Source organism: Amblyomma maculatum, chromosome 4, assembly GCF_055883805.1.
Source record: "Amblyomma maculatum isolate TAMU_Amacu chromosome 4, ASM5588380v1, whole genome shotgun sequence".
Classification (NCBI taxonomy): Eukaryota; Metazoa; Arthropoda; class Arachnida; order Ixodida; family Ixodidae; genus Amblyomma; species Amblyomma maculatum.
In genome coordinates this window covers 91782782-91796663 of record NC_139347.1, presented here as the reverse complement: position 1 = coordinate 91796663, position 13882 = coordinate 91782782, and the positions used below count along the sequence as shown (strand labels likewise).

General features: G+C 45.5%; 1 protein-coding gene across 1 annotated transcript in view; it reads left to right on the top strand.

Moving 5' to 3' along the window:
* Positions 1 to 13882, top strand: part of LOC146191667 (cell adhesion molecule Dscam1-like) — an 81352-nt gene that overhangs the window by 37922 nt on the left and 29548 nt on the right. The window contains exons 10-14 of the mRNA XM_084600361.1: positions 1605 to 1892; positions 3459 to 3578; positions 10399 to 10572; positions 11468 to 11606; positions 12450 to 12601. Coding sequence (XP_084456487.1) covers positions 1605 to 1892; positions 3459 to 3578; positions 10399 to 10572; positions 11468 to 11606; positions 12450 to 12601 — 873 coding nt within the window. The remainder of the gene's footprint in view (positions 1 to 1604; positions 1893 to 3458; positions 3579 to 10398; positions 10573 to 11467; positions 11607 to 12449; positions 12602 to 13882) is intronic.

Genomic DNA, 13882 nt, shown 5'->3' with positions numbered 1-13882 from the left:
GTCCTAGTCTGTAGTGCGAGCCTAGGAAAAGGCCTGCCCACTGCCAAGGGAACGGCGGCACTGCTGCGAAGTACGAGAGGAACCGCAGCTCGCTGGCTGTGGATGCCGTTTGCTTCGTTCTTGGCGCGTTGAGGGTCTGAGGCTCGCACGTCGAGCGCGATATTAGGCGCCGTGCCGATGGCACGAAAGAAGACGCCGGGACCAAAAAGGACGACGGGGTTATAATCCCGCACTCGAACGCATTCGCGGCTTTGAGGTTCTCCCGGGGCTTCGTCCTTCCCAGTTTCCGAGTAGTCTGTCGGTGCGCCACCGAAAAGCCGTCCGAGACAGTTGTTGGTGGGCTCCCGCTGCGGGAGTAGTCCGACTGACTCTCTTCTTGCGGATTGTCAGGTACTCGCTGTCCGGCTCTAATGCTGAGCGGTACGCACGGCCTCCGATGCGAAGTTGATAGGGGTCCCTTTGTGCAAAATGTGGTAGACGGTGGAGGATGAGATCGCGGCGGCGTGGCGTTGACAGTGGTCGGTCTACGAGGCCACCCTTGAGGAACGTCGCTGTATCGATCTATTCGCGACTCGCCACCGGGTAGCGAAGGTGCATGGGAGCGGCGGTTGATGCTCAAGGAAACGAGTTCTCCTTAATTACAGGCCATATAGGAAAGACAATTTTTTTTATAGCGACAGCTACATTGACCACGAACGAGGAGTTTCGCGTGGCGGGAGACACAGAGCCGTTGCGTTGGCTCGCCGCGCCATCTGGCAATCAGGAAGCAACTATGCAGAACAAGAATATGTCTCATCTCTACTGCAACAACAACATAGCTAGACATAACGAGTAGCGCATCTTAATTTTCCTTCTCTATCGTGAGGATGATAGTAGTCATGATGATATATGCTAGTCAGCGGCGCATTTCGGGAGAGCGTATACACTCAGCATTGGACAGCATTGGAATGGACTAGACTAGATTGGTTTGGATTGAATTGGACAGTATTGGTTGGAATATATTTCACTGGAAAGAACTGTATTTATCGGACTGGATTTGATTAGACTGGGTTGGTTTGGATTTGATTATATTAGACTGGATTGGATTGGATTACACTGGATAAGATAGGATTAGATGGGATTAGATTGAATTGAAGAGGAATAGGCAGCCGAGCGCCAGGCACACATGCTTTCGCTACGTAAATCCTTGCCTAACTGAGCTAGGACAGGGCCAATTTTTTTATTGAGTACAAGATTTCCCTTGTCCCAGCACTAGGCTGTTAAGGGGAGAAATTATTCGGATGCTCTACCGCAAGGCTGTTGCAGCCTCGCTGAGACTACGAACTTCTGAGCACTCTACACACCTTCCTCTTTCTAGGTGTCCACCCTTTGATTACGCAATCCTAGGTTCTCTTCACATCTGGAAATTTGTCTGTATGCAATGCAAATTCCATAAGAGCTTGGACAAGAACTATGAGCTTTAAATCAAGACTTTTGCCTCAGCTATTTGGTTCATGATTATGTGGGGAAAGAACATCGCGAAAATGCGAGGACAAAGGAATGCACAGCGTTTGTCCTGTGTCTTCGTGTTTCCAATTGGTTTGCCTCTTTGTTGCGCCCCGCAGTGGCTCCGATCATCGACGACCACTTCTTCCCGGACATCGTAAAAGTGGAAGAAGGCAGCCGGTCGCGGCTCATGTGCTCCGTGTCCAAAGGCGACCCCCCGCTGCGCTTCCGGTGGCTCAAGAACGGCCTCAGCATTGTGTCTCACGGTGAACGCATCATAGAAACCACCGACGACTCTTCCATAATAAAGTTCGGTCGTGTGCGCTTTGTTGACAGAGGGCGCTACGTGTGCTTCGTATCTAACGACGCGGCCTCCGTCAACCGCACAGTGGAGCTCATCGTACAGGGTGAGTACACTTACTGTGTCATAAATATTAAAAAAATCGGATGCGTTTAGCTTCTCGCAGACTGAAAAGAGGACATCGAAAGCTCTTTTACCATACCCAATCTCTGAAATATAACATGAATACACAGACTGTAGATGTTTTATTGTGAACACTGCACGATGGCCGCGCAACATGCTTCTTAGGCAAACGTCTCCCTCTAGAGCCTCGTCTTCCTCCATTGATCACTACGGCTTTTTTAAGTTCAGGGTAGCACCTGCGCTTCTTGCCGTTCTTGAAGAAACATAGAAGATATAGCGCTAGCATTCGATTTCAGCCAATGGCATGCTGTATCGCGTTGTCGTAGATGTAAGGTCGCACTCGTCACCTTCCTAGGCTGTTTTATATGTACGTGATGATGGTGGAGTCAACGTACAGGCGGTATATCTTATCAGAAACCTGTTAGCAACTTGTTTTATGCAATTTCGGCAGCATTCACAGGTGTGCGCATATAATTTCTAATAAACTTTACTGCTGCTAGAAACACTCATTCGGTTTTCATCGTTCTTACGTGGTCTCCAAAGCATGTTTTTCCTAACCTTATTTTCCTTTAGATTTTAACAACCGAATGATGGGTGGGATGTCAGCGTGTGGTATAGGTCACGTGAGGAATGAAATGCTGCGTTCAATCCCTGATTTTTTTTATATTTCATTTTAATTTTTGGCGCAGGCCAAATTTTGAGTGGCGACATTTTATAATGAGAGAGTAGAAGTTTTGGCGTAGGTTTTGCATCTCACGTAATGTATAATGTACTATAATGTCGCAATAATCACTAGGCTGTTGAAAGCAATATTGGAAGAACTACAAGAAATATTAAGTTAAATTTATTCATCGTAGTAACAGAACACTAAACCATGCTACCTTCTGACGCAGAATTGCAAGTAAGAACTCATGCAACAAAAAATATGGTATTTATAGTATTTTAAGCACGCCAACAACCCTAAATACCGGTGTGGAGAAAACGATACCAGGGAATGTCAAGTCACGTTTGAACATAGTTGCGTTTATAAAAAACAGACGTAGAAAACGACACGTGACACTGGAGCGCAAACTATCAACTGAAATTTTAATAACGAGAACACACATATATAAGATTCACACATAAAAACAACACAAAAACCAAGGCAGCAATGTTGCTGTCGTATCTGTGGATAAACATGTCACATTTGACACGAAAGATCATTTTTTTTCTTTTTTTTACCTCATGTCACACCTGGAGCTCCATGTCAAGCACGAGTACTAAGCACAAATCGTGAATTTTAACAACCAGCCATAATTTTTTTTTCAACAGAATACTATTGATCATTACGAAGAGCAGGCACCGAATGTAGTGAATGCCTTTGCAAACAGTATTTCTCACACTAAGCACAATGGTTTTGTTGCGTGATTTCTTTTTTCTCCCTTTATTCCCCTCCCCACGTGTAGGGTAGCCTACTGGGCATCTCCTAGTTAACCTCCCTGTCTTTCTATTCTACTATTTATCTCTCTTAAATGGGTGTTTGTTTCTTCTTGTTCCTTCTCTATTCAAGTGAGTCCTCGTTGGAAGACGGAACCTCAGAACGTCTCAGTCGTTCTAGGGGCTTCGGTGGTCTTACATTGCTCATCGGACGGTTATCCAACTCCCTCTGTAACTTGGAAGAAAGGCGAAAGTAAGAAAAAACTTCAGTTCACTCTCTTATTTGTGATCACTCGCTTATAAACCAGATAAATTTAGAATACAATGCAGTGCATTATAAGATATCGCTATGACAACATACGTATCGTATATCGAAGTACGATGTAGTTTCACGAGATTGCGTATTTTGTTTTCGTGGCATTTCCAAAAGAATTAATGTTTGCGTTTTAGTAAATATCTTATTTAATCTAAGTATCCAAATCTGCAATATTTAAGCCTAATTTCGGGCGAAGTATAGCAGTTATTTTTTTTTTCTGAAGAGGAGTTGTACTGCAGGAATCTTGTGGGATAGAGAAAGCTAAGGAAGCATTTGGATCATGAGCAAATGTTAAGGTGGTCCCACGTTCAACGAATGTAGATGTACAATCTACTAGCAAGCTGTCTACTATGACAAGAGTAGCGTTGTTACGACCAAGCATCCGCAATTGCGCGCTCTATTGTTCGCCTGTGGGCATGGATAAGTTTTGTGAATATGTGGTGATGGTCCAATGGCTCTAAGTGAGCCTGTTTCCAGGAATCCTGTTTTGTAAGCATGTTTTGCTTTGTGGACAACCTGCAGATGCCAAATTGACCCTGTCAAGAGAACGTCTGGAAAAACACAAAGAAACGTCCCCCTGCGGGAAATAGCAGGAAGTGCTTTCTTTCTTTTGTTCACCCTTCCAGTCGAGAAGTGCTATCCTCCAGTGATGAATGCCTCCTATCCAAAGGAGACGACAGAGTGACATGTCCGCTGACGTGCAGGACAAGAAAGGAGCATGACTCATACGGCCATTAAGTGATTTCCCGGGAATGCAGGAAAGATTTGCAATTGTCGAAAAGGGACCATGTTGGGAGCCCTATGCGGCGCCACGTGCACTCGGGTTTCTGAGAAGTAAAACCCCTTGTCAGAACCAGCCTGTGGTTTCTTTGCTGAAGAATAGAAATGTACCTCCTCTCCTCGCCGTTCCCAAGCTTTTCCCGCCAACAAGTGATCACGCCCAACGAATGAATGCCGGACCAGTCAGTGCTTCAGACCATCAGTGCAGTGATGTGTTCGATTGGATGCCGATACCTGAGGGGCGTGCCCTGGATTTGGTTGGTCAGCATCTTCAGAGAGGGGCTGGACATAGGGGGGGTTTTAAGGACGCTGCAGAGCACGAAATGTCGCTCTGGGCCCTGGGTAAACGGCTCATCCAGTCGCTTCTCGCTATGAACTCTTAACGCTTGTCATTTTGCTGTTGTACCCTTCTTTTTCATGTAAATATTCTTGTAAATACGTTTTCTCAAAGTGCCAGTAAACCTGCTTGTACATATTCCACCAACTTCGAAGATTCAATCCTACTTCAACCCCGAGTCTCTGCACGCTACCAAGTGAAGGCCGGGTCGACGTAGCCCCAGCGTCACGACAACTGGTGATCAGCGGTGGGATCTGAATTTACAAGCCACAACATCTGATGACTGGAGGTGGGATCTGAATCTACAAGCCACAACATCTGGTGATTCGAGGTGGATCAGAATCTATAAGCCACAACATCTGGTGATCGGAGGTGGCATCTCAAGCAACAAGCAGGAGCAACAATCGGCCAACAAGAGAGCAGCTCGGAACATCGATCGCATGTGTGGGTGAGTGCTTGGCTGTTCTTCTGATGTGGACCAGGTTCTAGAACAGGGTTAGATTTTAGAACTGGTAAAAAGTGTTGAAACGCCTTTAGGTTTGGTAGTTTGCACAGTTGTTTTGGAAGTAGCCGACACTCGGAGCGATCATGGACCTACAAAAGCTGCAGAAACCGGACCTGTTGCAATTGTGTGAGGAATTGGGAATTGATACAAGTGGTTTGGCACGAAAACCCTTGATTATAAAGGCAATCACTGATCTGGGAACCGATGATGAGGAGCTCAGTGAAGCATGGAACCTCATCGGTCAAAAAAAGGAGCAGCTCAGACAGCAGAAAGAGCGGGAAAAAGAGGAAAAGAGGCGTGAGCGTGAACTTGAGAGGGAAAAAGAGGAAAGGGAGCGCGAACGTGAGTGGGAAAAAGAGGAAAAGAAGCGTGAAAGAGAAGCAAAAAAGCTGGACCAAGAAATTGAGCTCCGGAAATTAGAACTAGAGTTGAGCAAGAGGTCGGGCAATTGTCCCCAGCTAGCGGTACCTCTTCTCAACAAGGAGGCAGATTTCAAGATGTCAAAGTACATGCAGCCATATGTGATATCAGGGGATATCGGTCTGTATCTGGCTAACTTTGAGCGAACCTGCGAAAAACTGTCCTTCCAGCGAGACACTTGGTCTCAGAGATTATTGACGGTTCTGCCCTGCGAGGCAGCGGAGGTTGTCGCGCGGCTAAGCAAGGAGGACGCGGACAACTACGAGAAGGTCAAGGCTTGCCTTCTGAAAAAGTATAGGCTTAGCGCCGAGGCGTTCAGACAACGTTTTCGGAACGCTAGTAAGACCAGGGACGAGAGTTACCCTGAATTCCTGTACAATTTAAGAGTTAATTTGGGCGAGTGGCTAAAGAGCACTGATTCCTACAGTGATAGGGACGCTGTAGTCGAGCGAATTCTTTTGGAGCAGTTTTTTAGCTGCCTCCCAGAAAAAGAAAGAAATTGGTTACAGGACCGAGGCGAAATTAAGTCGGCAACTGAAGCTGCCGAACTCATTGAGGAGTACGCTTCGCGCCGACAATTCAGCAACCCAGCAGTGGATAGGCTCCGCAATCCCAAGTTGAGTGTGAATAATTGTCAGAAAAGGCACTTTGCTAGATTTGCAAACGAAGAAAGGAAGGCTTCTTCAGGCAAACGCCCTAGAAAGGACGGCAGTGAGAAAAGTGGGGAAGTGACCAACGCGCAGAACACAAAGAAAAAGTTTGAGGCTAGGAAGCCGCTCACATGCTTTAGGTGTAATGAGCAGGGTCACATTGCCGTCAACTGCCGGAAAGAAAGGTTTGCTTTCTCGTATGTCAGTGACTGCGATGAAAATATGCAGCTTTTGGAACCCTACCTGCATGACCTAGTAGTCAACGGGAAGTCTTGCAAGGTACTGCGCGATTCGGCCGCAACGATGGATGTTGTCCATCCGGCGTATGTGTCGCCTTCCGACTATACAGGACAGTGTGCATGGATCCGACAGGTAGTTGAGGAACAGAGTGTGTGCTTGCCGATCGCGAACGTGGTCATCGAGGGCCCTTTCGGCGAATTAACAACCGAGGCTGCCGTTTCAGGAAAGCTTCCTAAGTGCTATCCGTATTTGTTCTCCAACAAATCGGACATGCTGCTGCGAAAGAGGGGCATCCTTTTCGGAGACAGAGTTGTGCAAGCCTTAACACGTTCAAAGGCGCGAGAACTAGCTACACTGCTCATTCCAGAAAAATCCACAGCGGAGGAAACGGCAGTTAAAACAGTGGTCGAAGCGGAAGACAGCAGGTCAGAAAACTTTGAGAGCGAGGCATCTCAAATAGGTCAACTTGAAAGTGAGCTTGATGAGACGCGGAACGAGGGCGTTCTTGAGAATAACCTCTTGCCGCCAGTGTCTAATAATCTCACGAGACTTCTAAGTGGAACCCGAGAGGACTTAGCTATGGAGCAAGCCAATGATCCCAAGAATAAGCTCGAAGTACAGTGGGAAGGACCTGCTAAAGTCGTTGCAGAGCTTTCTGACACTAACTACGCAGTGAAAGTCCCCAATAGGCGTAAAGCAGTGCGCATTTATCATTGCAATCTTATGAAGCCTTATGTGCAGAGGGAAGCCGTGGTAAATCTAACGTTAAACCTTCCCGAGGAGATGGGGGATAACTTGATTTGCCTCAGCGGAAAAGGAAGCAACGCTCAGGAGCTTCTCAAAAAGACAGAGCAGAGAGGAGAACTAAAGAAACCCCAGCTGTCCGATCTGGGCGAAATAATAACAGAGTTTGAGGCCTGCTTCGTGGACAGGCCAGGCAGGACTGATTTGACTGAGCACGATATTGAGCTGACTTCAGACGTGCCAGTGCGATCAAGGTGCTACCGATTCTCTCCAAGGCAAAGAGAAATTCTGGATAGGGAAGTAACTCGCATGCTGGAATTAGGAGTAATAAAACCCTCGGAAAGCGATTATGCTTCGCCTATGATCTTAGTAGAAGCTCCAGGTAAAGACCCTAGGCCTGTGGTAGACTACCGAAAGCTAAATTCTCTCACCAGGGATCAAGTGTATCCTATTCCGAATATTGAGGAGAGAGTAGAACAGGTCAGTAGAGCGGCATATGTGACTACGCTGGACCTTACTCGAGGATACTGGCAAGTACCGCTCACTGAACGCGCCAGCAGATACGCGGCTTTCGTCACTCCGACGGGCAGCTACCAGCCAACAATGATGAGTTTCGGGCTCAAAAATGCTCCATTTTGTTTTTCCCGACTCATGGATAGGGTTTTAAAGGGGTGTGAAACATTCGCAGTGCCTTATTTAGATGACATTGCGGTTTTTTCCGACTCATGGGCGGACCATATGGTACATCTAAGAGCTGTACTGAGCCTTTTGCGTCAAGCTGGACTAACCGTAAAGGCCGAGAAATGTTGCCTGGCAAGGGCGACCGTGGACTACTTGGGTCACAATGTAGGTCAAGGTTTCAGGAAACCCAGCGAGATTAAGATTTCTGCGGTAGCAGACTACCCGCGGCCGAGCACGAAGACGGAAATTCGAGCATTCCTAGGTCTGACGGGATACTACAATCACTACATCCCTAACTATTCAGCTTTGGCTAGCCCTCTGACCGACGCTCTCCGCAAGACAGAACCGACAAATGTAGTCTGGGACGAACAAAAGGAAGCCTCCTTCGTAAACCTGAAGGCTGTGCTGATTAGCCGTCCGGTATTGCGAGCTCCAGACTATGCCCGAGAATTCACGGTCCAGTGTGATGCCAGTGATCGAGGGTTAGGTGCTGTTCTCTGCCAGAGAGATGACGACGGTAATGAGCACCCCGTGCTCTACCTGAGCAGAAAACTGAGTTCTAGAGAAAGGGCTTATTGCGCGTCAGAGAAAGAGTGCGCTTGCATTGTATGGGCCATTCAAAAATTGCAGTGCTATCTTAGAGGGGCCAAATTCACCGTAGAGACGGACCATTGTCCCCTGGCTTGGCTGCAAACTGCGACATCGAAGAACAGTCGCCTTCTTAGGTGGAGCTTGATTTTACAGCAGTACAATTTTGAAATAAGATACAAAAAGGGGAAGTTAAATGGGAATGCGGACGCGCTTAGCCGCTCTTTCTAAGCGGTCCGAGATGTTCCTCACCATGTATCGAAATTGATAATCAAGTTTTTTTTTTTTTTTCCGTGCGCTTGTATATGTGTGACTATGTAAAGCAGCACGTTTGGTTTTCTAGGCATACGTGGGTCCCGAACGTCTTGAGAGTGGGCTTTTCTCGAACAACAATGGCAGTTTTCTTTTAACCTGGTCTCTTCAGACGGGAGCCGAGTGCTTGCTTCGACATGTGGTTGAGTTTCAGACAGCTCGAACAATTTGGCCTACAACAATCAAGACAACGCGACAAGCAACAGCGAGGTTCAAGCGTTCACGTGCAGACCATTAAGTCGTCTCTTCATGCAGCAGCTGGGACTGCTGCCCTCCGAGACTCTTCTGGCGGGGGAGGAGGCTGTTACGACCAAGCATCCGCAATTGCGCGCTCTATTGTTCGCCTGTGGGCATGGATAAGTTTTGTGAATATGTGGTGATGGTCCAATGGCTCTAAGTGAGCCTGTTTCCAGGAATCCTGTTTTGTAAGCATGTTTTGCTTTGTGGACAACCTGCAGATGCCAAATTGACCCTGTCAAGAGAACGTCTGGAAAAACACAAAGAAACGTCCCCCTGCGGGAAATAGCAGGAAGTGCTTTCTTTCTTTTGTTCACCCTTCCAGTCGAGAAGTGCTATCCTCCAGTGATGAATGCCTCCTATCCAAAGGAGACGACAGAGTGACATGTCCGCTGACGTGCAGGACAAGAAAGGAGCATGACTCATACGGCCATTAAGTGATTTCCCGGGAATGCAGGAAAGATTTGCAATTGTCGAAAAGGGACCATGTTGGGAGCCCTATGCGGCGCCACGTGCACTCGGGTTTCTGAGAAGTAAAACCCCTTGTCAGAACCAGCCTGTGGTTTCTTTGCTGAAGAATAGAAATGTACCTCCTCTCCTCGCCGTTCCCAAGCTTTTCCCGCCAACAAGTGATCACGCCCAACGAATGAATGCCGGACCAGTCAGTGCTTCAGACCATCAGTGCAGTGATGTGTTCGATTGGATGCCGATACCTGAGGGGCGTGCCCTGGATTTGGTTGGTCAGCATCTTCAGAGAGGGGCTGGACATAGGGGGGGTTTTAAGGACGCTGCAGAGCACGAAATGTCGCTCTGGGCCCTGGGTAAACGGCTCATCCAGTCGCTTCTCGCTATGAACTCTTAACGCTTGTCATTTTGCTGATGTACCCTTCTTTTTCATGTAAATATTCTTGTAAATACGTTTTCTCAAAGTGCCAGTAAACCTGCTTGTACATATTCCACCAACTTCGAAGATTCAATCCTACTTCAACCCCGAGTCTCTGCACGCTACCAAGTGAAGGCCGGGTCGACGTAGCCCCAGCGTCACGACAGCGTATGTGTTTCGATGCAACTATCTATCGCCCCACTACGACACTCATTACAGTGGTATAGCATTTAAGAAATCGTAATAAATATATTCCGAAGTGTCAAACACTATGTGCACATCGCGCAATTGTCACATCGTATTGTCTTAATGATTTATCAGTTGTCTAAATCGATTATTTACTCTATTTGACGGCAATATCTGACGTTTTTCTTTTGTAGAGAGCCAGCCTCGAAATTTTTCGTACGTTCATTACAACTTTCGAAACCACCATTTCGTCAATGGAAGCCTAGAGATTCGGGAAGTGGAGGAATCAGATCGAGGCTATTATTTGTGCGAGGCATACAATGGTATCGGAGCTGGAATCAGCAAAGTGGCCTACCTCAGTGTGCAAGGTGAGTCTCCACACTCGAATGCCCTCTCCCACTTTTGTTTTCATTGCTGAGCGGAGAGGTGATCTGTGCGTCTACATTCTGGAGCTGTTTTTCTGAAACTAGGGTTTTTCTCTGCGTCAGTGCATTTTCTGCGCATTGGACAAAAAATCAACCAGTTCGTTTTATTCCAACGAGAACTCCTTTTTTCAGTAAAATTTCCTGATATAAAGCTAAGAAATTTTTTATAATTATGGTTACAGGGGGAGCAAGTATTAATTAAAGCTTTGTTGCATTTCAGGTGCCAGTATTATGTCTGAATTTGAAAAGAGTCTGCAAGCAAATTCTGCTTTACTGGTAACAAAATTTCAGAAAGAAAAATCTGAATCTTTTTGGTCTGTAAATCGCCACAATGTTCCTGGCGAGAAACAAAACTAAAATTCAAATAAGGATTCTTGAAGCCTTGTTTATGTAATTATAGCTAGGAAGCTGGTCTTTGTGCATTTATGAGTGACGCGACGGTGAAGACTTCACGTCAGGGAAATGTATAACATGCAATCTGTAAGTAAAACACCTTTCATTAACAAGAATCTGTGCAAGTTTCGAGTTATCAATCGTCCTCTATAAAACTTTTTGCAAGTTACATATTCGCGTCTTTTATTATCGAAAATCTTACTAAAAACCCATCTAGTTATTGTTTATATAGCACCCATGTAAAACGTAATGAGATGGCCTTTCCGTTACAAGTCCTGACCGACAAATGAAATGTTCACGTAGTAGCGTCCTCTACAAAGCTCACGTCGTGCGAATATGAGAATGGTATTGCGTAGTACAAATGTATTCATTAACAAAATTCTTCCCTTATATGAAGGTCCATAAGCATGTGTTTATTGTAATGAGTGCACTATCTCTAATGCAGTTCCACCCAGGTTCGAGGCAAAGCATCGAAGTTTCCTCATTCGGAAAGGCGAAGATTTCCACGCAAGCTGTCTAGCTATCGGAGACACTCCAATGCTCTACTCATGGGAGAAAAACCAGAAGCCTATGGACAGTGAGAGGCAAATAATGTTCTCATGCTTCGCAACAGTTTATTTTTATTTTGCTTTTTCGAATTTTCATGCCTATTTTTGTTTTGAAAAACATGGTTATATATACATGTTTCTTCTTGGTATATGCCGTCGCATGGTCGATAGAATGGTGTTTTTCAATACTTGTAAAATTTAAAACTTCTTGCTCTTACGCTCACAAAGCTCCTGCTAGTATCACACTGAGCCTATCACTGTTCTTTGGAGACGCCGAGTTTAAGATGGGACATAAAATGAAGTATGAAATATAGCTTTTTCTACACAGATTTGTATTGCTTTTGCGCCAGTGCACGCTCAAAGAACGCAAACTGGGCCGCGTAAGCAGGCTCTAGATCGGACATCGACCATCAAATCAGTCTTTCTTTAGCTTAGTTCACACCTCCTCCCCTAAATGTCCCTACATTTATCAAGATAAAAATTTAAATTAATAATAATGGAAATGTATAAACAAAATATGGGTCTACTTATACGAATTGGATAGAGGTACGATTTGTGTGGATCGCACGAGCCAAATAGCGAGTTCTGATAAGGAAAGGCGTGTCTAGTTGTTTACTACCCTCTTTTTTGTGTTTAGTTTTGTCTTTAAGAGAGGAACAGGCTCATCTTGAGTCGTTTTCATGTATAACAATAGTTGATAAAATTAGTGTCTTATTGATCGCGTTCATTTTTGTGCGGCAACTTGGAGACGCAAGGTTCGCAGGTTAACGGCGTGATATATGCAGGAAATCGTACATTTTGCACATTGCACGCAAAATTTGAAACCGTCTCTAATCATGCATTGATTTAGGAGGTTTTTTGCTTTCTTTTTTGGAAAAGGTATGAAATAAAGGATAAAGAAAAATCTGGCAGTGAGTGTCTATCGGAGCTGAGAATTGCCCAAGCAACTCGAAATGACTCTGGAGTCTACTCCTGCAAGGCCAAAAACGCTTACGGGGAGGACTCAACTCACTTCCAAGTCGTCATCCAAGGTCTGTGTATATCGCATATTCTTCCCTGTTATACCTATTCCTCTTATTCGTAACCTTAAATTCCGCCGTTTATTCGTCTTTTCAGTTATATATTTTTTAATAAAGTACACAGCGAAATTTATTAAAGTGCCAAAATATGCACGGTGGTGAGACATGAAGTCCCTGGTAATGTTGCATGTTGTAGCTTTTGCCTCCAGAAAAAAAACTAAACTCCCGTGTCGCCGGAATACCTCAAGAAAGCAACGATAGGAAGCCCGTGGGCCGATATCACCATCGGCCTGCAGTAACTATACCACATCTATAAACGCCGCAGGGGTGACAAACTCTATGTGGGTTATGTCTACGGTTCATAGACAAGTATGAATGCTGTCTTTGTTACAAACAGCTCATCGCGGTCACTCAGTCGTTAGAGTGCTGAATATTTAGCCCAAAGACGTCGGATCGAATTCCGGCTGTGGCATCTCCTTCTCGATTGAGGCCAATAACCAGGCACTCGTGTACTGCGTGATGTCAGTGCACGTTAAAGAAGCCTAGGAATGAGTCCTCCGCAACTGAGTCTCTCATAGCATGAGTCGCTTTGGGACGTTAAACGCTACAAAACAACCAACCTTTATTACAAATGAAGGCTTCGTTGCATGGTTCCTAAAATCTCCTGGTCTTTCTGTCCCTTGTTTCAGGAGGGAAATTCTGCAGTTGTCTGGGAAACCGTAGGTTGTTTGAGAGCCGACAATGGAAATGCAGTCAAAACGTATCCGAAATGATTCGCAAGAATGCTACAAAGCATCGCTGTTACGCACCCACACTTCTTTTCACGAGCTTTCTGCATTCATCTTTCGCAGCGCTGTTTAGAGTATGTACATGGGAACAGCGGGAAAACATTTAATCTCGCAAAGTATAGCACTGAAAGCTTGAATGATTTCGAAACCATGCAGTTGTACTTTTGTCTTTTTCAGTATTCGTTATGGTGTCGCTAAGGAAACAAAAAGCGAAGGAGACAGTACGGGCTATCCCATTTGAAAATTCCACATACGAAAGAGCATGTTCAATGCAGTTCAGCTTGAACAGGTGTTATGTTTTGCTTTAAAAAAGCAGGAAGCGTACGTCCTAACGCTAAAGCCAGCCCACTTTCTACGAGATTAAAAGGTCTCAGTTTACCTCGTCCGCTTATTTATAAAAGAGCCAACTTTGGGAAACTCTCCAATTCTTGGGTAGGAAATATAGGTTGGTTATTTTAACGACCTGAAAATTAGGAGTGGTTCAGCTTCGTTACAACGAAGGTCA